The sequence below is a fragment of the Acanthopagrus latus genome, chromosome 8 (assembly GCF_904848185.1).
Source record: "Acanthopagrus latus isolate v.2019 chromosome 8, fAcaLat1.1, whole genome shotgun sequence".
In the NCBI taxonomy this organism is placed as follows: domain Eukaryota; kingdom Metazoa; phylum Chordata; class Actinopteri; order Spariformes; family Sparidae; genus Acanthopagrus; species Acanthopagrus latus.
The window spans coordinates 319399-344579 of NC_051046.1; the positions used below are offsets into that span (position 1 = coordinate 319399).

The 25181-nt window shown below is 45.2% G+C and overlaps 2 protein-coding genes across 10 annotated transcripts; both read left to right on the forward strand.

Annotated features, from left to right (window-relative positions):
- The first annotated feature begins 438 nt into the window (after positions 1-438).
- Positions 439-11631, forward strand: lsm14aa (LSM14A mRNA processing body assembly factor a). Of its 9 annotated transcripts, none has more exons than XM_037105995.1 (11): positions 439-734; positions 1895-2058; positions 2147-2306; positions 3731-4054; positions 5055-5135; positions 5590-5772; positions 6340-6514; positions 6643-6681; positions 6927-7167; positions 7654-7705; positions 9812-11631. In XM_037105995.1, the coding sequence occupies exons 1-10, from the start codon at positions 614-616 to the stop codon at positions 7675-7677; spliced, it is 1512 nt and encodes a 503-aa protein (XP_036961890.1). In that variant the 5' UTR covers positions 439-613; the 3' UTR covers positions 7678-7705; positions 9812-11631. The 9 variants fall into 9 exon arrangements, with proteins under 9 accessions (XP_036961890.1, XP_036961891.1, XP_036961894.1 ...); XM_037105996.1 differs by having other exon boundaries at positions 11406-11631; XM_037105999.1 differs by having other exon boundaries at positions 7657-7705.
- Positions 11632-12276: 645 nt separating this feature from the next.
- On the forward strand, positions 12277-22568 carry gpia (glucose-6-phosphate isomerase a). The gene is given in 22 exon segments (XM_037106022.1): positions 12277-12553; positions 14624-14714; positions 15946-16014; positions 16565-16684; positions 16792-16875; positions 17060-17206; positions 17314-17385; positions 17583-17627; positions 17818-17871; positions 18108-18168; positions 18851-18894; positions 19250-19324; positions 19326-19403; positions 20291-20420; positions 20597-20673; positions 21192-21221; positions 21223-21274; positions 21277-21320; positions 21591-21663; positions 21967-21995; positions 21997-22034; positions 22222-22568. Coding segments are annotated over 22 exon segments (1656 nt in total). The 5' UTR covers positions 12277-12434; the 3' UTR covers positions 22346-22568.
- The last annotated feature ends 2613 nt before the right edge of the window (positions 22569-25181 follow it).

A 25181-nucleotide genomic window follows, 5' to 3' on the forward strand; every position in this document is an offset into this window, starting at 1 on the left:
ACAAAACAAACATTTTCAAGACATTTCTCATTATTTTCAGTCTAATTTTGACAAATCAAGCAGTCAGTGGATTCATGGAGGAAAATAATCAGTAGTGTCAGTCCTGTACAACAAAAATCCAAATTGTAATGTATATGCGTTATGTACACGTATGCATGATTAATAATACATATTCTATGCATTAAGTACTCTTACATTAAACACTTAAATGTCTTGATACTTCTTTAAGTAACATTTCCAAAGCAGTGCTTTTACTTGTAACAGGGTATTTTTACAGTGGGATGCTAGTACTTGTGCTCATGCAAAGGATGTAAATACTGCCGCCACTGTTACAGACAGGGCCTTCAACACAGTTCTGCTGATTGTTTGCTCTTCTACCTTACACAGATCTATAGTTCACGGGCGCAGCGTAAACGCGCGATATTATGATTTCCCGTTAGCCCCCGCGCTCAGAGCCATTCGATGGAGGATGAGGTAGCCATGTTGTAGCGGTGAGACGAGCGACTTGGTGGAAAAGCACAATCCGGACGAATTTGGTGTAGAATCAGTACTGCGGTTCGGAGGAGCCGTCAATTCTGTTCCCTGTTCGGACTGCCGATTTGTAGAAGACACCATGAGCGGCGGGACGCCATACCTCGGCAGCAAAATCAGCCTGATTTCGAAGGCCGAGATTCGCTACGAAGGAATCCTCTACACTATTGACACCGAGAACTCGACTGTCGCACTTGCTAAAGGTAACTCAGCTAGTCGGCTAATGCTGCTGTATGCCAGCTAGCATGAGTCCATGTTGTTATGTGCCAGTGTGCAGTGTTTAATCATATTTTCAGTATCATGATTAAAATGTGCTTTGGTGCTAGAGGGGGTTCAACTGTCATCTAATGCAGAGTCGTATCGTGAACGATTTAATAACGTTAGCCAGGTGGCTAGCGTTAGCTTTCTACTATAAGCTAACATAGATATGTTAGCATGCTATAGCGTTACCATTACCGAGCAGTAACGTTGCGCTAGGATGCTAAAACACCCGTCAAGAAAGCTAATCACAACATTACTTCGTCCGATAAAGATTTTAATTGCAGCAACAAAAACAGCACAGTAAAGACCACCTGACACGTTAATGTGCTCTGAAGCTCTCACTCGGTCACTGTTGATCTGTGTAACATGAGTCAGCTCTCCAAGTTGTCAGCTAGCGTTAGCAGGTCGGCTAGCTGACTGAAAGCACTGCCTGCAGCTGTGACACGTTCATGTAAACTTAAAGGAACATGTTGACGTGACGTTCACTGACGGCCAGTTTTAATCAGTTTCAGGTGAGAACGAAGCAGATTAAGGTGGCAGGCTGCACATCTGACGTCACTGAGTGCGCACTCCTCTCACCTGGTACACTAACAACAGGTTATGACGACTTTCCTGACTGTCAAGAATCCCCATAGATATTTATGCTTTTAACCCTGGTGTTGGTCCAGATCAAGTCTCTGAATGTCTTGTTCTGTCTGAGCAGCAGTCCACAACCCAAAGATATCTGATTATCATGGCATATGAGGAAATCATGAAATCTCAAAATGATTCTGGCTGGTGATCATGTGAATATTTAAGTTATTGAAACAAGTTTTAAAAAACTGCAACATAACCAAAGCTGGAGCTTGTTACAGCTGCTGGTTTAACACATGAGTGAGTCAGATACACTGGATACATCTCTGCTTACATTTGTAATGTTTTGATCTTTTAGTGCTGCCATCATGTAACATGCTGACTGTGACTATCAGATTTAACAGATGACCTGTTGAATCCCCTTCTGCTATTGCCTCTGTTGATGATGTGTAACACCTGGACAAATGTTATCCTCCTTTAACATCTGGGGCCAACTGTGGGGCTAACTGAGCTGTTTGCTTCTTGTCAGTTCGTTCCTTCGGCACAGAGGATCGGCCCACTGACAGGCCCATCCCACCTCGGGACGACACCTTCGAGTACATCATCTTCAGAGGCAGCGACATCAAGGACCTAACTGTGTGTGAACCGCCCAAACCAACATGCTCTCTTCCTCAGGACCCCGCCATTGTCCAGGTACACCGTCACACTCACAGATGGAGAGTGAGGGGTGTTCAGGGAGCGTTCAGTGTGTATCAGTAACACTCTCTGTTGTTCTCGTCAGTCGTCCATGAGCTCCAGCTCCTCATCTTCTGCAGCAGCTGCTCCGACTCCGTTCCAGTCTGCTGGGTCCTACGGCCTCTTCAACCGAGCGCCAGTTCCTGCCTATAACCAGTTCAGCGCCAGTCCGCTTGTTTCCCCTCAGTTTGGACCAGTTGGTGTTGGTAAGCACAACACTTTGGCTCATTGCAGAGTCACGATTATATCAGTCTTGTGTTTTATGTGCATGATATCCAAGGGTTCAGGGTCTGTCTATGGCTCTTGCACCACGTACATCATGCCACAGAACCTGAGGAGTGACTGATTCATGGCGTCGGTGTGACTTCAAATAGTCGAGGCCATCACTCTCCTCCCCACATGTACGAGAGTGAAGCAGAGATGTTAGCACAACTGTGATGTTGAATGTAGCAGCTGATGCATAAATATAGCTTGAGTAACTGAACGTCACAAAGAGGGCCGTGGATTTACCAGGAAATAACAGCACAACAACATTTACTCAGCAATATAGTAGTAAAGTATATAGTATAACATAGTAGTGAAGTATATATATATAGTAGTGAAGTATATATTATAATATAGTAGTAAAGTGTATATAGTGTAACATAGTAGTGAAGTATATATTATAATATAGTAGTAAAGTGTATATAGTGTAATATAGTAGTGAAGTATATATTATAATATAGTAGTAAAGTGTATATAGTGTAACATAGTAGTAATGGATATAGTATAATATAGTAGTGAAGTGTATATAGTGTAACATATAGTAGTGAAGTATATAGTGTAATATAGTAGTAAAGTGTATATAGTGTAACATAGTAGTAATGGATATAGTATAATATAGTAGTGGTGTATATAGCAGGGGTACTCAAATACAATCTTAAAGGGCACAAAGATTTTTTTGTGACTCAGAGGGCCATGTACTGAGGTCGGTCAGGCCACATGCAATAATAATGTAATATTAAAAACAAAATGTCCACTTTTACAATAGCATGAAAATCTGTATTTTTAAAACAGTAAGAAGTCTCGACACAACATGAAACTTTGCTGGTAGCATCACCAGGGTCTCTACACATGAACACCAGCACTGAGAACATTGTTTGTGTACACAGAGTTACTAAAAAGAGAGTTTTTGAACAGCTCACGTTAGCAGCAGCTTGTTCCACTCGCCGCCGTCCTTTCAGTGGAGAATGCAACATAACACGTTTCCATCGTTTGACCGTGGACTGGAGCTGTTTGTTGGGTCCTTTTCTTCTTCTGTGGTTTACTGCAGCAACTGGAGGACCAGCTCCATCGACCAGTCAGCTCACACTCGCACAACAATCATTCAGTGGGCGTTGTTTCCAGGGTTTTTGGAGATTCACTTTGAATGTAACTAGAGATGGCTGTTTGGTCGCCGGCAGATTTCACAGAAACAAAGGGAGGAAAGTCCATTTGTCCTGAACAGACCCGTGTAAAGAGCATGCTGAGGTTCAGCTTCAGTTGGTGCGGTCCAGCTGACTGACGGATGCAGTCGGTGTTGACTAATCGTCGGGTTGAGTCATTCACAGCATGAAGCACTAACACTGATCTCTTCCCTGCTTTGCCCCAGGACGCAGCAGCCCCACTCTGGACCCGTTGCGGAAGAGCCCCACCCTGGAGCAGGTGATGCAGACCGCCCCGGCGGTCCCGACCGCAGCCACCACAGCCCCGGCCCCCGGCCTGGGACGCAGGAGCCCCACCCACGGTCGCACAGTCCCCTCCAGCGGCGGTCCGAGCAGCCAGAAGGTCCAGCAGCAGGAGGGTCTGGACTCGAGGAGGGGTGAGACTGTGAGGGGAGGCCGCAGCAGCCAGGGCTGGTCTGCACCCCGAACCATCACTGCTGTAGATAGGGCTTCATCTGCAGGGCTTACCCACTCTGTCTTTAGTCACGCAGGTGAGACATCAGGCTGATCTGTGCTGCTGTCACACAGAGTCACGGCTCGGTCCTGAGCGCACAGTCGACTGTACAACACACAAATCATTTCATTTGAGCAAAAGAAGTCGAGATGCATCGATCAGCCTGGAGTGGCCGGTCAGTGTCGATTATCTGATTCATGCACATGAGTACATGGAGTGAATCACTGTCACAGAGGGTCAGGAGATAATGTGTTCGATAGTGTAGTGTGAAGTCTTAAAAGAAGAGTCTTGAGCTTCTGAACATCTTAACAACGGTCAAGAACTCAGAGGAAATAAACTGTGTTTATCAGTTTTAATGGAGCTTTGTTAGCTGCTGTTCTTCACTGACACTGATCAACACCATCATCATCATTAAAGACACACCATGACGCAGGTAGCTCTGTTGTCATGGAGTCATGAACAACAGCTGAACGTTTCGGTAAAGTTAATTATAGTTCTTAGAAGAAAGAAGTATGTGAGTTCATGTGTAAAACAGGTGTTTAATGAATGGATTTATTTTTCCATCATACTCAACGGCAGTGATGATCTCAGTGTGTTTCTCTTCATATTGCTGCTCTGTGTTTCCAGCCAATCAGAAGATGGTTAGGCTGTTTCTGATTGGTCGATTTGTGTCCGAACAAATGTTTACTGAGACAGTGTAAGAAAAGCTGAGTGAAAGCTGTTGTAGCTATAAACAAACGTGATTCTTGTTTTTGCTCAAATCAAATGTTCCTCATTTGATTTGTGAAGTATTTGATTTGTAGTAAAGAAGCTCGTCTCTGCTCTGGGTGTCACAGTGCGCTCCGGACTGAGGTCCAACTAAAACTCCTAGTGTTAAAGAATAACTTGTACTCTGTGATCTGTTAACATTTTGTTCCAGAGGTCCCACATATGAAACCGTTGTGCCTTGTGTGAAGGTAGGAGACGAGCGCCTGCAGGGCTGTTTTCTCCTGACTGTTGACGTTGTTTTGGAAGACTAAAAGCTTCTGCTATTCCAGGAACAGACGCCCCGAAAATCCCAAAACCACAGAGCGAGCAGGCGCGAGCTGAAGGCAGGGATCCCAGTAAACGTTCCACAGGTTAAAGCCTCCTCTGCTCTGACACCATCCAACAGCCATCAGACTGCATGCCTGTCAGCTTTCCTTCCAGACGTGGAGCCCATCCTCTCATCCTCTAGCAGCCGAGCCGTTCATCTCTGACCTGGTTTTCTTTGCTAGTGAACATGTGCGCAGATTGACATGCTGCTCATGTCAATGGACTGGCGGCGCTGAGATGTTGTCAGATGGTGTTTTCATACCTGAGAATGCCCCTGAATGATTTTCTCCATGTTTGATGTGATTTTATTTTGTGGTGGTGAAGCTAACATCTGAAGCAAGCTGTAGTTTTACAGCTCTTCACTAACTCATGTTCTTCTGCCATAGTGGATGTGCTTTGGTTTACTACCTCATGTGTTGCCATGTGGTGTGTTTGTGGTCACGACCTCTCCACCGGTTCTATCAGGCAGCTAATATCTTCTGTCACTCTGTGGTGCAGTGGCTGCTGGTGCACCGGCTAACCGGCGCGGGCGAGGAGGTGGACACCGTGGCAGAGGACGCTTCAACGTTCGCCGAGACGGACCCATGAAGTTTGAGAAAGACTTTGACTTCGAGAGTGCCAACGCCCAGTTCAATAAGGAGGAGATCGACAGAGAGTTTCAGAGCAAGCTGAAGCTGAAAGGTATTTGACTGAATCCAGGAAGAAACGATGGCTTCAGGCATTTTAGCAGCATGATGTGCCCGCCTGTCGCTCCTCTGACGGGCTGAACTTCTTTCACTGTTCACTGAGACTAAAGATGTTCATAAGCAGCAGCTCTGCTGAGGTCAGAGGTCGCAGCAGCGGTTGTAAAAAAAAGTTTTCTGCTGCTAGACTTGGAAAAAAAAAATACAAGTAAACATTCATTCATACTGCGAGAACAACATGTGAGAAGACAAATATTCTGCTGTAGACTTTACAACTTTTACATGTAAAATCATTACAGTGGCTGTGTCCTCGCTGCAGCGTCCCGGCCCGGGGTCGAGTCCCGGCCCGGGGTCGAGTCCCGGCCCGGGGTCGAGTCCCGGCCCGGGGTCGAGTCCCGGCCCGGGGTCCTTTGCTGCGTGTCACTTTCCCCCTCTCTCACCCTGTGAATAAAGCCATATAAAGGACAAAAATAATAAATAATCCATGTTAATGGTTCCTGGCCCGGTCTGTGACAGTGCTGCCTGTCATGACAAATGAAATCTGACTGACTGTGTCATCGCTCAGATGAGAAGACGGAGAAGGCTGAGAAAGCAGTGAACGGAGAAGATAAGGGCGACTCTGGTGTGGAGACCCAGAACAGCGAGGGGAACGCCGACGAGGAGTGTGACCCACTCGGACCCAACTGCTACTACGACAAGTCCAAGTCTTTCTTCGACAACATCTCCTGTGACGACACCAGGTACGTGTCCCTGTGTTCATGAGCGCAGTAGAACCAGTCAGACGACGGCTCACACGAGTCCCGATCGTCTCGACCTTCAACAACTGCAACATGTTTCTGTGACGCTGAATCCATTTTGTCTTCTCCAGGAAAGCAAATGAAAAGTCTGGAGGCTCAGCTTTCCCAAGGTAACTCCTCCTCTCATCATGTGACTGTGTGAAGGAATTAATTAGTGTTTGGGTTAATTAACATGGTAATTGTAGCTGGTGTTGAGTCTGCACAGAGCGCCGTGTGAGTGCTGTTGTTTCTCTGGATTCATCATGATTGTAAGAGCAGAAGGTTTGTCCAGCTGATGTCACTGTGATGTCACTCCACCTGACGGAGGATATGAGCTCATTAACCTGTGGCTGCTTTCCATCACCTCCTCCTGCAGGGAGCGGAGGCAGACCTGGGCTGAGGAGAGGAGGATGAACGCAGAGACGTTCGGCATCCCTCTTCGTCAGGGCCGAGGACGCGGCGGTTACCGTGGACGTGGCGGGATGGGCTTCCGTGGAGGTCGGGGTCGTTCAGCCAGCCGAGGGTCCTTTGGGCCTCCACAGGGAGGCGGCGGCTTCAGGGGAGGATACAGAGGAAACCAGGCTGGACGGGAGTTTGCTGACTTATCAGCGTACAGGGTAAAAGTTGATGTTTTGCCTTCATGTGACAAAGTGACGAATGAGACGATCAGCTGAAACCAGTCGAAAGCTAAATATCTACTGATTTCTTGAACATGTAAGAATCTTTAGATTTGTGATGTTTGAAAGTTGGTGAATTAAAGCCAAACATTAGGTTTTAGGTAATGTAATGAAATCAAAATCTAACATGAAGCTGTTAATTTATCCAAACTATACATACCAACAGATCACAGGCTGGTGAAGAGTTCAGTCAGTAGGCATGTGTTGATGTGACATGTCAGCGGGATGTTCCAATTCATGCTGCAGCGTCTCCAGCTGCTGGACGATCCAACAGAACATCATGTTTTCTATTTAGCTTGCATATAGTGTCCGGTTCTCCTGCAGCGTGCTAACAGGTGTAATTTGCAGTGACCTTTGCTGCGAGTTGTGAAACTGACCCACATTTTAATTCAGAATCTCTGTTTGCTTTTTTGTCTTTTCTCCCAGAAGGACAACAAAGTGGCAGCGTAGTGTGGACGGCAGGAAGAGTCTTCACAAGGTGGAACTTCTTCACGCTTCAACGGAAAACAAATAGTTTGAGTTTTGTTGACTAAAATTATGAAGATTGTCTACTAGTTGTATATTTGTCACCAGCACTGGGGTAGACTGCTCGAATACAACGATGGAAACACCAACAGCGCAGTTTATCAGGAAAAAAAAATGTAAAAAGTCCAAATCTCTTCAAAAGTAATTTCCAGGTGGCTGAAGTAATTCTGTACAAATGTCATATTTCAGAGTAACTGTTCTGTTTTTCAATGAATGATGTTCGGCCCTTTCCTAAACTTTCTCTGATGATCTTTTGTTAGCTGTCGCGGGTCGTCCACGCGAGTTGTTTGACTCACTGACATAGCTTTATTTTGGGGGGGGAGTCCAGTCTATCCTGTAATGTAACTTCAGCACCAAAACAGCCCACAGTCACCTTTCTAACATGTATTTTTCTACTCTAACATAGACTGATGCTGTTCTGTAGTCAGCCCTCACTGTTGTCTCTCCCTGTCTTCAGTCGCTGTGCTCGTGATTCTCACCTGAAATCACTTTTCAGCTTTCTGTTCTTTTCGTTAGTAAACAATCGGCTCGGTTCCTCCACCAGGTGTCACGTAGTAACAGTAGAGCTGCTGCTAGACGTCCACACGTGGACCCGACTGGTTTCTGTGGTAGTTTTTACTCCCAGTCCACAAGCTAACTCAGTCTGGGACACAGATGGATCATCGGTCAAAGTTCAGTTGCTTTCTTCTTTTCTCTCTCTTCATCTATTTTTCTGTGAATTACTTTGTTGAGTCTCCGGTACGTAACATTGCTGCAGAGTCAATCCACACTGACGACGGCTAAAACAGCCTGAACACACTCGAAGCTTCTCAGAGACGTGTGGAAGATTTAATGTGTCTGAACCCGTATTTATTTAGTGTTGTGTCTTGAATAACAAAGAAAAGTTTGGATGAATTTTCCTCATTAAATGTGAATTCTGCACCTTACAGAGTCGTTCAAACACCAAGTCATTCTGATCTGTGGTCACATCTGTAGAGAAGTTGCATTGATTGGACAAAAAATTAAAAGTAATAGAGTTTAAAAAAAAAAAAAGTTCTGAGTTCTGACCTTTTTTCCAAAATGCTGAGAAGTGGGAAGTGGTCCGAACGGTCTCTGAGGTGATCCGACATCACAACTTCCAGACAGACTGAAATCAAATGAAGTCAGAAAGCGAAGACGTCTCGTGTCGGTCGGCACAGACTCTGAACTCCTGACAATAACACAGAAACTACAACATGGAAACAAACTAAATGTGATGAAGGGGAATTATTATGCTTTCACCTTCATTTTGGTGTGGTTTGATTCACAACAAAGATAATTTGTTAATTTGACACAAGTACAAAATAATTGTTAACATGTTTTAACTTCAATTCTGACAGTATAATTATTGAATCATGTGTTTAGACACTTTAAATCTTCTGTAGAGCTGTTTGTTCATTACTCAGTGTGTTCGGTTGTTTTTTTGGGCTGCTTCATGAGACACACTACTCTATAAACACACACACACACACACACACACACACACACACACACAAAGGTAATCTGACCCACCTGTTCACTTCACCTCCACACAGTCAACCTGATACCACTAACATTGTCCCGCGGTGCTGTGCAGCCCGCCGCAGCTACAGGAAGAAAATAGAAAGTAATGGACTGTAGAAATGAGCTAGTCGTCTGTGTGTAGCCACGTAGTGTTCCGAACTGTAGAGGCTGTGACGGGTCGTTTTGGACAAGTCCTGGCCCGGCATCATTTAAGAACTCTGTCAGTGGTGTTCTGATCAGACTGGAACTTGAGTTGCACTTGTGAAGTGGATGAAGAAATAATGCCATTTTCTTTTCATCTGTCCTGAGGTGGTAACGGACGCTGTGGCGTTGTCATGGTAACTGACCGAACCAGCTTAAAATGATGGATTATGAATATTGAGGGTCAAACTCAGGTCATCAGAAAAGTTGGAAATTCACTTTGATTATGTTGCAGCTAATTTTCTTGTAGATCTGGATGTTGAGTGAAGATCCGTTTGGACCCGGGTCTGGTTCTGTGGAGATGTTTTAATGATTTGTTCCTTGGCTTTGACTCCAGAATGATCAAATCCCCAAACTCTTGTGAAAGATGTCGGGCTGACGTGCAAAACTTCCCCTGAGGTCCTGACCCGCTCAGGACTGGCAGAGAACACCAGGTTCTTCATTCGCCTTAATGCTCGAGAAGGAGTGCTGACGTCTCATCGGATCAGACCAATGTGACGAGAAACAAAACATTTGAACTGAAGCCCAACTGTAAATGATGATCAACAGAACCGAACCGTTTTCCTGTTCTAGAAGCGGCTCTTCTGCATTAAAGCAGCAAACCGAGTTGTTTAACCCAGCGGACAGTTTGAAGGAGCTTTGAGAAAACCTGAGTTGGACACAACAAGAAACCATCAGCGCCGACAGACGTGATCTCCAGAACACAGACGACCCAGTCAATCATTCTATTGATCAGTGATGATGTCATCTCACTAACAGATGGTCCTGCAGGATTTACGCTGAGTTCAGTGGATAGAAAAACGTTTCTATATTCAGTCACTGGAGGAAAGATTTAAGTTATTAAAGCGGTTTCATCAACTTTATAAATCGTGAAGCTGATGCAAACAAAACTTCACATAATTTAAAGTCTAAATTCATTTGATTATTAATTGGAAAATAAAAATGTTTCATTGCAACTCAGCAGTCATGTGATGGATTTATAATGTCTGATATGGATTGATCAGTGTGTTGATTGATAATGATGGATGAGTCTTCATATGTTAACATCCATGAGCCCATAAAGAACTGATCATCAGCTGAACAAAGCTTTTCTTGTTGTGTTTGACCTGCTGTGGTTCTGTCTCAGGACACAGGTCTGGTTTTCTCAGCTCAGTTCTAAAGGGAACATTTCTCGCTTTGGGGGTTCTCTACTTCAGCCTGCAGTAGTTTGGGCTGCGGGGGTTCTCAGTTCTTCAGCTGACATCAGCAAGACTTTAACATCGTTAAAGCTCCTGGCAGAGCCGGAGAACTAGCCGGGCTCGGACCGCCTCATCAGCAGTTTGTGATGATGAAATAGTTTGATAATTCATGATTGACAGTTGGATGTTTGATTGACAGCAGCCATGTCTGCACACTAAATATGAATCTACAGCTGCTTAGCTTAGCTTAGCATAAAGACTGTAAATGGGGGGAAATGATAGCCTGGCTCTATTAATCTCTACAGTAAAAATAGTGGACTTTGTTCAGAGCCAGGCTAGTTGTTTCTGTCTTTATGCTAAGCTAACGAGCTGCTGACTGTAGCTTCATCTCTTGTGTACAGACATGAGAAGGATCAGAGTGAACATGAACTCAGAGAAGCTGAACGTATAAAGTCTCTTCAGATGAAACATGATGTGACATTAATATCATGATAAATGTGTCTGCTTGTTGGGTTTAAGGCCCATTTCTGGTTCCTCTGACGGGAGTTGAGAACCACCGACATGTGGGAAGTGATGGTTGTGGGTGGGTGGGGGCGTATGGGCCTGGATATTTAAAGGAAGCCCTTCAGTTCTTTACGTCAGGGTTTGACCACAACACTACATGATGCTCGTGTTTGTCAGTCAGCAGAGGTAGAGACAGATTGATAAAGGTTGATGATGCAATAACTGAAGCCAGTGTTGTTTGAGCATCAGGAGGCGGGCGGCACCACCTCTGGCGGGCGGCACCACCTCTGGCGGGCAGCACCACCTCTGGTGGGCAGCACCACCTCTGGCGGGCGGCACCACCTCTGGCTTCCTTTAACACTCTCTGGAGTCACAGCCACATGTTTGTCTTTGAACCCAGCATGGCGTCCTCCTCCGTGGGCCTCAGTGGACTGGGCTTTTTATTAAGAGCAAATAATAAACCGTTGTTCATTAATCTGTCGGCCTCCGTCTCCTCTGTCCTCTTCCTGCAGCTGCTTCTGAGTCTCCGGTCCAGTCCAAACATTTCATAACAACATGTGACCAGAAACTGAATTGTGGACCTTTACCATCAGTGAATGCAACAGCTGTTCTTAGAGGAAAATATGGTGTTAAAAGATAGAGAGGTGGCAGGGTCTGCCACTTAAAACAAAGTTGTCAGTATAAAACTGTGTTGTTTGATTTTGACCATTCAGAGTGATGCTGACAAGAGCACTGACGTCACAGACATGATCCACAGAGGAATACATCATTTCATTAATCCTCCACAGCTAGCATTAGCACCTAGCAGCAACACTGCTGATAGGCTATTATTGTTTGCACCTTTACCTGATGGCATAACATGTCTGACTCTGATCTTATGGACCCATTCAAGCAGGATCACGCCCACTTTACGTAATGCTCCTGCAGTCTGTATTGGCACCATCGGGCCTCTGTACTCCCATCATACGCGTTATCATTTCCATGTTACATAATTAAGCCGCGGGTCTGTATCCTTGGCGCCTCTCGGCCTCCATACTGTCATCAGATGTGACTGGTCTGTGCGATGGGCGGGGCCTACACGGCGGGGCGGGGCGTCAGATGCCATTGGTCCAGCCGGTGTCACCACCTCTGAGCGGTGCAGCAGCTCCATCCTCCTCCTCTTCATCTGCTCCTGAACGCCGCACGGAGACCAGTCCACCGCTGCCGAGGTCGGAGCCAGTTAGACAGTCAGCCAGTCAGCCAGTCAGTCAGTCAGCCAGTCAGTCAGCCCGCAGCAACATGGCGCTCACCAACGATCCCAACTACAAGAAGCTGGAGCAGTGGTACAAGGCGAACGCCGGCAGCCTCAACATGAGGGACATGTTCGAGGAGGACAAGGACAGATTCAACAAATTCAGGTTGGAGGAGACACGCGAGGGTGGACGTGATGATGATGATGGTGGTGATGGTGGCGGGGAGGACGGAGGGGAGGTGGGCGTGATGCCGACAGTCCAGTCTGCAGACATCACGCTGAATAACAGATGAAGGTGAACCCGGAGTTCAGCACATGATGTCAGGGTTTATTGACCAGCAGCTCTGATCGATAATCTTCCTGTTGTCGTCACAAGGTCATCGATTCATAACTCGTCGTCTCTGCTTGTATTACCTGACCGAACACGTCCCCAGTGTTCTGGTTCTGACCTGCTCTCACAGGTCCATTACATCTTCCGCTTGTTCGTCTTGAATCGTTAGAAGGAGCGTGATGAGGCCTCCGGTGCCGCCCTGCTAATGTTAGCCAGCACGCTAACACCACTGCGTCCATTATCGGACAGTTTGTTTCCGTGTGGCAGGTTTTTCTTCTGAAGGTTTTAAATGTTAATTAAACACTTTGAAGATAAACTTCAGTCTGTGTGACGCACCGGTCCGCGGCTAACGCTAACGGTATTTGTACACACAGGTGAAATAAACTGCTTGAAAAGACGATTTAAAGTTAAAGACAGTGTAATGTTTAAGCTGCTGTCAGTTTACAGGGCTGACATGCTGAATATTTAGAGATTAATCATGTTTGATGTCTATTTAGCGCGGCAGCTAATCTATCTACAGAGCAGCTAGCTAAAGCTAACTGAGACGAGACCTGTTGAAGTGAAGATGATGATGATGAAGAACTGAGTTATTGATGAATCAACTTGTTAGCACAGTGTTAGCGGGCTGTCCGATAATGGATGCTGCCCATTATCAGTGGTTCTTAAATCAGAAACAGTTTGATTTGTGTAACCCATGTGTACGTGCTCTGCCACACCTCCACCTGCTGCTCCTCCACCTGCTGCTGTCAGACAGGAACTATAAAGTAAAATAGTGATACAGACAGATAATCTCAGGCTCTGTTAAGAAGCTGCACATTGTTCTTATTGCAGCTTAATACTCAGACTTTGTGATTATCATCAGGTTACTTACGTGTTTGTGTGTGTGTCTGATCAGATGATCATGAAACACATTCGTTATAATGTGATGTCTCATTTTGTTGGACAAATTAAATGAAATTAAATATTCAAACAAACGTGGATTTTAAATAAAGTTACATAAATGATCCATTAACTGTAAAGATAATGAATGACTGTCATGTTCTGATCCATTAGACGTTTTGTTTATGACCAACATAATCATATTTATCACTCCAAGATAAAAAATAAGAGATTGTTTAAAGTTAGAATTTTTTTTTTTTTTTTTTTTACAAATTCTGTGTTATTGTAATACAAAGATTGAGGCGGGCGGTGGTCAGAGAGTCAGAGCTGTTATCGGTCGGGGGGGGGGGGGGGGGGGGTGGGGTCAGGATCCCGGAACCTGTTCAGGATCCCGACTGCAGAGGGGAAGAAACTGTTCATGAGACGGGAGGTTTTGGTCCTGATGGACCGCCTCCTGCCAGAGGGGACAGTGACTGGGATGGGACGGATCCTGATAATTAAGAATGAAATGTTGATTGACTCGTGGCAATCTGGTGCAGAGGATCCAGTTTCTCTCCTTCAAGAGAAACCAGAAGAACAGGCCGGAGCTGACCGACCAGCACACCGCGTCTATGTGACAGAACTGGATCTGATCCATGAACCTGATGTGTAGATAGTCACTAGAACAGGTTCTGGAGGCGTTTGTTAATTAACATCAGGCGGCCCAGAGGAGTTGATGTCCAGTGACAAATCAAACCAATTAAAACGTGTTGATGAACTGCCTGGATGAGGTTCAGGTGTGCCGACAGCAGGAAGCTGTTTCACACAGGAGTGTTTCTATTCCTCATTAATCTGTCGACTGTTCTCTCTAACATTTTCTGTAACAATGTCGATCAAGGTTTTGCTGACAGCAGGGAGCTCCAATTGGCTAATTAATTATCAGTGTTTGGTGATTGATCAGGAGCGTTGACACGGGATCAATCAGTGTCTGCAGCCGTAGACTCTCAGCACACGTCTTCTGATGAAACGTCTCTGTCTCTGACGCAGCACGACTCTGGAGACCGACGATGGAGACATCCTGCTCGACTTCTCCAAAAATCTCATCAACCAGGAAGTGCTGACCATGCTGCTGGCTATGGTAACACACACACGCTCGCACGCATGCACACACACACACTCCTGCAGCTGAAACTGTCTCCTCTAATCAACATTAAGCCTCTCTGCTCAAACTAACGCAGCCTGATCGTCCAGATGTTAATCAGCTGTGACACGTTGTAAACACACTGCTGGACGACTGATCGATCAGAGGAACCATACAGGTCGTCTTCACACCTGAAAGAAGGAAACAGCAGCTGTTAGTGAACCAGTAACACAACAGCACCAGACTCCATTAACAAATGTGGTGATTTTAAGAGTTGTTGAGTTAAAACAAACTTTGTAACGTAGTGAAACTGTGTCTCTGACAGATTCTGACTCATTGTGTCCTTGTTGTAAATTCAGCATTAAATGTTTCAGCTGAAGTTGTTTGTCTCCTTGTAAAAAGTGTCAGTTTGTGGCAGCATGTCTGTACCAGCCTGTCTGCTTCTGTGGCTAAAGTGCTAAAGTCTTACCTGCCAACATTGATCAGCTGTTTGAACACACTGTTTACACTGATTTCACCATTTACACTCCATTTATGAAAGAAGAAACATGTTATTGATCTAAACATGTCACATGTTACAAAGACACTAAACAGGAACAATATAGGCGACTTCTTTGTCCCCGTGGAGAAAGTCCCCAGACTCCCTTAACAAATGTGTCAGTTTAGTGAGTTGTTGAGTTGGAGACACTTTATAAACTCTGTGAAACTCTGTCTCTGACTCATTCTGCATTATTTGGACCTTCTTGTTAATTCAGCAAATGTCCTACATGAACAAACAGGTATGAAACTCTTGAACTAGAGTTGGCATCATGTCTGTAAATGAAGACATCGTTTGTTTTCTTATCAGGATGTTGAAACACCTCCCTGTTGCCTCACTGCCCACTTCTCCTTCAGCAGCTGCATGCTGAGAAATACTCAGATTATTTCTTTAGAAATTCACTCCAACAAAGTTTTTGTCCTCAAAGTCAAACAGTTCCTGACCGGTTGCTGATAAAACGAGTCCTGATGCTCAGAGACAATGAAGCAGGAAGATTTCAACACTTTATTTTGAAAGAGAAAACTCCTATCTGACTCACAATCACACGACTGAGTGCTGCTATTGTTCAACACTTAACGTCTGTGGGAATGTGGTAACAGCTCACAACACTTCCTCATCACCTGTGTGTGTGTGTGTGTGTGTGTGTGTGCGTGTGTGCGTGTGTGCGTGTGCGTGTGCGTGCGTCCACAGGCCAAGTCGCAGGGCGTGGAGGAGGCCAGAGAGAAGATGTTCTCTGGAGAGAAGATCAACTTTACTGAGGTACTGAGACACATTCAACTTGTTGACACGCCACCGGGCCAGCAGGTCCCAGGTCCACTCTGTGGTGTCATCAGCAGGTCACCAGTGGTCCAGTTTGCCTTCAGCCCTGTTGTGTAACAGTGACTTCATTGGTTGGGTGATTCTGCAGACGGTGCTGTTCTGGACTCTCTAAGAACTCTGACTCAGATTCAGTGACCTCGAGTCGTTCACGGTGGTTCTGTTCTGTCTGAGGCCTTCAGTCATGATGAGGTTTACGATGGACAGAGACTTGTTGAATGGATCTTTGTGACTTCCGTTCAGGTGATGGGAGTTAATCTCCAGGGTTCTGCTGGATGCTGTTGTTACTGTCAGAAGAAGTGTTCTCAGGTTTTTAAAAGAACACTTTCAGTTTTCAGTCTTGGTGTGGTCTGGTTCAGGAAAAGCTCATTGAAGTCTGGATAATTTATTTCACAACTCTCTGAAAGTCCAAGTGATGATACACCGACAGGAGGTTCTGGTTCTGGAACACTGTTCCTACTGAGACGAAGGCTGATTGTGTGTGTGTGTGCAGGGTCGAGCCGTGCTCCATGTCGCTCTGCGTAATCGCTCCAACACACCGATCAGTGTGGACGGTAAAGACGTGATGCCGGAGGTGAACCGTGTGCTGGACAAGATGAAGGCCTTCTGTCACGTACGTACACTGCGTGTGTGTGTGCCTCTTGTCTGTGTGTGTGTGTGTGTGTGTGTGTGTCTGTGTGTGGTAAAGGTCGTGACATTCTGCCTTCTCCTGTTTTGCAGAGAGTCCGCAGCGGCGAGTGGAAAGGCTTCAGTGGGAAAAGCATCAGTGACGTGGTGAACATCGGCATCGGGGGCTCCGACCTGGTGAGTGACCTGCTGTTTATTAATACTCCTTTATAAAGTCCATCAATACATGGCACAAACTAGTTTCTCCAGCTCTTCTAAAGCTCCCACAACTGTGATGAAGCTAACTATAACTGTCGTGTTGTGTTCAGGGACCTGTCGGTAACTGTGATGAAGCTTTAACTGTAACTTGTGTTGCGTTCAGGGACCTCTGATGGTGACGGAGGCTCTGAAGCCGTACTCAGCTGGTGGGCCAAACGTTTGGTTTGTGTCCAACATTGACGGGACTCACATGGCCAAGACTCTGGCTCAGCTCAACCCAGAGACCACGCTGTTCATCATCGCCTCCAAGGTACACACACACTCACACACACACTCACTCACACACTCACTCACACAGATGCTCATACAGCTTCCTGTGTTGTTTCTCTGCACTCACTCCGTCTTAACTTTCTCCAGACCTTCACCACCCAGGAGACCATCACTAACGCAGAGTCTGCCAGGGACTGGTTCCTGCAGACAGCCAATGACGTGAGTCCATTTGCTCCCTGACGGCTGATTGGATGCTGTGATCTGCCGGCAGCCACTGATCGAAACAGATTACATTAGAGATGAACTGATCAGACGTCATCTGAATATATTTATACTCTCACTGTATAAACATCATGATACACGGTATTAAATATTTGTACTCACTGTATTATGATATACTGTCTTCTCTTCCACAGAAATCTGCTGTCGCCAAACACTTTGTGGCTCTGTCCACCAACGCAGTGAGTGTCCATCATGTCTCCTGACTGATTTCATCTTCATGATCTATTATTATAATAATACTACTACTACTACTACTACTACAATAATAATGATAATGATAATGATGATGAGGAGGACAGCTGACAGGAAGCAGCTAATAACTGAAATATGTCAAGTTAACTCCTTCCTCCTCCTCTTCTTCTTCTGCAGGTCAAAGTGAAAGATTTTGGCATCGACACTGAGAACATGTTTGAGTTCTGGGATGTAAGTTTATGTTGTTGATGATCAGACTGATGTGATGAGAATTTAATAACACAACTTTTATAATGTTGTTAAACAAAATCAGCCTGCAGCCGACACCAACTGACACCAGCTGACTCCTGGCCTGGACAGTTCGGACTGACTCCTGGTCTGGACTGTTCGGACTGGGTTCTGCAGTGATGCTCTGTGTGTGCTCTGATTGGCTCTGACTGTGTGATGTCATGTTTGCTCCTCCTCAGTGGGTTGGAGGTCGTTACTCTCTGTGGTCGGCTATCGGTCTGTCCATCGCTCTGCACATAGGTACGTCTGCTCTGACCACCAGCTGGGGTGTTGATCAGTGATCACATTGATTTGATGTTATGGAGTCAGAGGTGGATCACAACCTGGACCTTCATCAGATTTGTACTAAAACATGAATGGCTGGGTCCCACTGTGGTTTTAGCATGAATGACATCAGGATGTCGTCTGTCAGCGGGTGACCAGGTATCACCAGCTGATGTCATCAGCTGATGGACATAAAACAGGAGGCCAAACTCAACACATTCATTCTTTATGTTCATGAGCTCAGCTGTCAGTCATCAGAGAACCTCAGGGACTGATGATGATGTCATCATAAGTCCAGTTTAATTCAACATCAGGACTTTGTCTCACAGGAGCTGTTCATGAACTCACAGCATGTCTATAAACGGCTAATGAAGCAGCTAGCAGTTGGCAGTTAGCAGTTGGCAGTTAGCAGTTAGCAGTTAGCAGTTGGCAGTTAGCTGTTAGCTCATGATGAGTGGAGACAGACAGGATCAACCTGAGGAGGATCACAGAAGCGTCACAGTTTACTTTCATTCATAAAAACACACAAAGCTGTTCAGTCTAAAGCTGGTAGTTCTGAATGAGCTGAGTCAGTTTGTTTTGTGTTATTGTTCTGCATTCATTTATTTCTGCCATCAGACACTTTTCTTCACTTATTTGGTGTGTGTGTGTGTTTCAGGCTTTGAGAACTTCGAGCAGCTTCTCTCAGGCGCTCACTGGATGGTATGATTTATTGTGACATGTTTTCAGCTTCATGTTTATTATATCTCTTCTATATTAATGAGTTAATAATATTTTGATTATTCATTTAAAGTTCAATAGATTTTATTAAACACAACAGGAGGAGCTGACATTCGGCTCCTGCAGCTGAACCAGGCTGCGTTAATGTAGTTAATCTTAAACAGCTGTGATGTCGTTAAGTAACTGCAGGTCATTTGGTCTCCAATGTTTGTCCTTCACTTTGTTAAACTGAATTATAAACCTGCAGAAACTGTAAAATAAGAGCATATATAAAATAACAGTTGGATAAAGGCTGAGGCGTGGAGCAGCGACTCTTCACCTCCTCTCTTCTCTGCAGGACAACCATTTCCGCAGCACCCCTCTGGATCAGAACGTCCCGGTCCTGCTGGCTGTTCTGGGTGTCTGGTACATCAAACTTCTTCCAGGCGGAGACTCACGCCATGCTGCCCTACGACCAGTACATGCACCGCTTCGCTGCATACTTCCAACAGGTCAGTGTGACGGGGCAGAGACCATCTGTTCAGAGGGAGCAGACGCTGCAGCAGGATGATGTCAGCACACAATCTACTGACACGACAGGGAACTAATTAGTTAACGTTGGTTTAACTCACAGTTCAGGACTCTGTGATGCCGTCACATGACAGGAAGTGTCTGATAAACACACTCCATCGGTCTCTCCTCGTTTGTCACAGATGAAGTATTTTCTGTGTCTGTTTTCTCTGAGATCACATCGTTCTACAAAGATCTTTCTTCATCTTAAGGAATGTTTGAATCTCCTCCAGACGTTAGAGCTGCAGCCACCAGCCGCTCCTGTAATGGATTATGCTCCATGAACTGGAGTTTGTCTGGACGGGTCGACATCCTCGGATGTCTTTGATCAACACATCCAGTTACTTTAATATCACGTGTGAACCATCAACTCTTCACACAATCATTTTTGCCAAAAGATCAATACTGTCATCATCATATTTGTGGCTGTGACGCGGTTCGCTCACCTGGCACAACGAGCAGCTCGTGTTCACCTCGACCCAAACAAATCCTCCATCTATGGCGCCAATGGCACCAAGTAAATTCTGACAGATCAGCTGATCCACGTGTATTTTCCCCCCCAACATGAGGCCTGGTCCTCAGCTGGGACCCGGGTCGGTTCTGACCCCTCTTCAGCTGTCCTGTCAAAGGAAGCTACCAAAATATTTTTAAAGGTGGTTGTGCTTAAAGTGTTATTGATTAATTAATGGATTAATTACATTTGAAAGTTTTGCAGGTTTCAACAATTTCTCATGTTCACATTTTAGAAGATAAAACTGTGTTCAGTTAATAAAACTCAACATCACTGTGACATCACTGTGACCATGTGATCTGTCTGTGTGGTCATCAGGGCGACATGGAGTCTAACGGGAAGTACATCACCAAAGATGGCACTCGTGTCAACTACCACACTGGACCAATCGTGTGGGGCGAGCCCGGGACCAACGGACAGCATGCCTTCTATCAGCTGATCCACCAAGGTGACATCATCCTCATCATCATCACATTCTGCCACTCAACATCTGTCCCTCATGACAGTTTGTTCTGTAGAGAGCATGAGGACCAGACGCCGCGGCTCTGAAGCTCCGTGTCATCAGTAATAACGGATCAGTTGAAGTGATCAGTGAAAGCTAACTGTTGCTTCTTTCCTCTTCAGGAACGCGTATGATTCCTGCTGACTTCCTCATTCCTGCTCAGTCTCAGCATCCAATCAGAGACAACCTCCATCACAAGGTAACACCCACCGTGCTGCTGTTTTCAGCAGATCATGACATGGTTTTCTAGTGAGCTAAAGTCAGTGAAGGTGCTGTGGAGCGTTGCTGTGCTGCCGTGTTGAACAGCAGGTCCAGTTCTCAGCTCACCTGCATCACTGCTTCATCAACACCACAACACTCATCCGGCATCAATCCGGTTGCTTGAACAGAACCAAGTGACTGTTTTGCTCCATCTCTGTAAAAGAGGCTTGAACCTCCTCAGCTGTACATTTAAAATGAATACCGGATCAGTTTAAACTGGACTTACTGGATTTAACTGTAATCAGCTGCTGTTGTAAAATCACTCTCTGTAAAGAGGTTAATGTAAAGGACAATGATCTGATCTTTAATTAAACCAGCTGAGTTTAACTCTGCAAGAGAACATTCAATCACAACAGTCAGATTCTTCTGTCCTGTCGATGCTGTTAGATCTGTTCTGTGTAGGATTCATCAGACATGTCTATATGAAGGTGTTCGCTCGCTCGCTGTGTGTTTCAGATCCTGGTGGCGAACTTCTTGGCTCAGACAGGAAGCTCTGATGAAAGGAAAAACTGCAGCCGAGGCCCGTAAAGAGCTGGAGGCCGAGGACTGACAGGAGACGCTGTGGAGAAGCTGCTGCCTCACAAAGTAAGTCGGTCACATCACGCTGCAGTTTGTCTTCAGCCGTCATCGTGTTGATCACTGACGTCACAGACACTGTCCGACCTGTGGACATGGACGTCTTTTCTGTTGACGACTTGTCAGGTGAATAAAACCATGAGAAGATTCTGACGGGTCTGTCCACAGGGAGGAGGTTCAAAGGTCAAACAGCTTCTGGTTTCTTAAACACTCACTGGTGTTACTGGTTCTGGTCTCAATGCAGAGTTTCATCCTGATTTCTTCTGTTTCTATTCAAAGGTTTTTGAGGGAAACAAGCCGAGTAACTCCATCATCTTCAAGAAGCTCAGCCCGTTCATACTGGGAGCACTGGGTTGGTGAGTACAACCAGTAAATGTTCATAAGATGTATCATAAGAAGAAAAATACATTTTAAACTCATTAATATTTAAATATGTTATTCAGTGGTTTTCTCTTTAAACAAAGAAAACGTAAGAAGACTGTATGAATAGAGACGGTCAGTCTGTTCAGGTCGCCTGCCGACAGGCGCCTGTAGGAAAGTAGCGTGACAGCAGGACATCATATGTACGGTAGCTGTGATGGATCAACGATGATCGGGACGTAACCTCATCTTTAATCCAAAACTCTAATAACTGATGTGATTTCTTTTCTTGCAGCCATGTATGAGCACAAGATCTTTGTGCAGGGGCGTCATGTGGAACATCAACAGCTACGACCAGTGGGGGTGAGTGTCTCCTTCCTCTTAAAGGAACAGTTCAGTCATCATCTCCTCCTGCTGAGACAAAGTCAGGTGACACCTGAGCCCAGGGTGAGGAGACGATCACTGAAGGAACTGTTCCTTTAACCCAGGAGGTGTCAGGTGCAGATTACCTTCATCATTAAAAAATGATTTCCTGTTCCCCTGCTTGCAGCGTTGAACTGGGGAAGCAGCTGGCGAAGAAGATCGAACCGGAGCTGAAGGACGACTCTGCCGTCACCTCCCACGACTCGTCCACCAACGGACTGATTAGCTTCCTGAAGAAGAACTTCGCCTGAATCCTCCACCTCTGCTGGACCCTCCCACCACGTAGTCCTCTCTCATTTGGCTGAAACTCTGTGTCGGTGTGACCCGCGAGAATGAGCACTTTATGTTTGTTGTCACGTGTAGACATGTTTGATGAAAAGGAAAAATGTACCTGGACGACGAAGAGAAATGTGCAGATGTTACTGTAGGTGACAGTGCTGAACTTTCAAAATAAAAGTCCTGTTTGTCACTGAATCATGGTGTCTTATTTTGTTGATCATAAAGGAAACACTGAGTTAACATCACTCACTGATCATCCATTGATCACTCTGTTTAAAGTTCCTACAAACACTCCTGTTATAGATATAATTAACTTGTTGCTTTTCTTCACCTTTATGATAAGTCAATGAAACATTGTGTTGCATTATTGTATTATTTTATTGTTATTGGGGACCAAAAATATTCACAAAACAAACTAAACATTCAGAAGTGTCACAGAATGATAGTGTGTTTTTTTTTTTTTTTTTTTTTTTTATTAATAGATACTAGTGCAGTGCCTGTAGGAAGCATATAGAAAAGTGGGAGGTTAAGTAGATTTTTCATGGATGGTCGAATGAGGTTGTGTTTGAAGTTGTCAGGACATCAGGGATTATAATTGGCTGTTTTGACTACTTTTGATTTTACCATTATATTTCACCTTAAAAACCATTTACCTTGCCTTGTTTGGTGTCATTATTTTCAGCACAACCTCACATGTGACTGTACAGTTATTTTTACACCGACCGTCGCTGCCTGTCACTCATCCGCCTCCGCCCCGCCCAAAACTTCCTGTTCCTCAACAACCAAACTTGCTGCTTGGACACTTTCATGACAAAAGCCGGTTCTTACTGTTTTCTTCCTGCACAGACACAAAGCAAACATGACGGGAATGTCCTGAAAAGTGTGGCGGACATTATTTACCCTAAGTCCGGTTCTGGACCTGCCGGTGCGTCCGTCGACTGGGGAGCTGGGCCGTGTTAGCTGCTACGGCTAGCAGCGGCTAGCAGCTAGCAGCTAGCTACACACGAACATCCACACATTCCGGTTCCACTCTGTTGTCCTCGCGATCCGATCTCCTCAGACCCGGAACGGACTAGGTCCGGACTCGTTTAATCTCATTAATCCACAGTAGTCCAGTTTAGATGCACTGAACGGGACCGAACCGCCGCAAAATCCCGGTCCAGCTCGCGCTGCTGCAGGTATAAATCCGCTTGTTGTCATGGAAGTGAGCTCTGCAGTGATTGGCTCTGGGTACGCGCGGTGACTGTGGTGGCTTGGTGGACAATTCTGCAAAACTGGTAAAACATTCCTGAACTAATTTATTAACGGTATCATTTTAGTCCAAACAAATCCTACGTGGCACACACTTGAACCAAATAGCAGCCATGTTGAAACTCTCAGGTCAGTCCTGATCCTGATCTGCAGAGACATTGAGGAACAGACACACACACACAGATTCATTGCTTTTATAGAGATGAAAATGGTTCTGGATTATTTTGTTGATCAACTAATCGACTGATGAACAGGTTTGTAGAATCTAGATGTGAATCATTCATCTGATTAATCAATGATCTGATCAACAGAGGAGAAACTATCAGATTGTTGATTAATCCTGAATTTATAAACATTTGAAGAAATATTCATTTCCCTGTTTACACAGTATTGATTCTCACATTATTGATTAAACTGAAGCCCTGATAGGAACTCCAGAACTGATCACATTAAATGTACTGAAAGAAACTGAAAGTAACTAGTAGTAGATTTACTTAAGTACTGCAGAGAACGTGGAGGTTCTGGTCCTTCACATGAGTAATTCCATATTTCACTTCATACTTTTAAAAACTGTAGTTACTATAACTTCTGACTTGCTCTTCAGCGATGATGTCATCAGTAATGGCCGCTGTGAAAAGCTTGTCATGTTTGGTAGCTGAGCCCATAGACATAAAATACGTAGGATGCCTCATGGCGTGCTGGGAACGTAATCCTGCTGACCAGCCGCCATCTTGGTGTTGGGTCTCCTCACTATAGACCAGACACTAGGAGTCAATAGAGAACGACGCAACTATGACCATATTTTGTGCAGTTTATGGGTTGCAATAACTGGCGCGGTGTTGTTACCAGATCGCGGGGGATTACCTTTCACAAATAAGATTTTTTTTAAATAATTTTTGTGACAGCGCCCTGTGTCATAGATTAATCTCTGCCATTTGTAACCGTATGAAAATCCGGTAAAAATTAGGGAGGTCATGATTATTGTAGTTGTGGATACACCTTCCTCAGTACAAATAAATGCAGGGGGGTCACATTGGAGACCGATCCAAGATGGCGGCCGTGCTGATACGTTAGCTCCAATAGGCACGCCGTCAGTCTATGAGGCGCCTACATATCTTATGTCTATGGCTGAGCTGCTGGGAAACTTGTCTTCATGTTGGTTTGTAAAGCGCGCCAACAGTTTGGTTTAGATCCTGACTTTCCTGAAGTGTTTCTGCACATGTGCAGTAGGATGGACTAGTCAAGTGGTAGTGGGGGCTGAAGGGGGACCTGGGTCCTGCACTGTGACGATGTTTTAGCGAAAAGCAGGGGTTTTTTTTGTTTTTTTTGGAAAACATGATAAATGATCAAAAAGTAGAATGAAACTTTGCTAAGCTGAAGTCTGTGAGGAGTTTTTTCTGGACCCTGGTAAGTTTGGACTGAGGACTGATGGTAGCTCCCCCTCTGCAGCAGCACACAGCTACGTGTCACTCAGAGGCCACGCCCCCTCATGATGCATCACTTTGAGCCTTGATATGATTTAAAGCAGTGAGCTGTATAAAGCTGTGATGAAGGGAT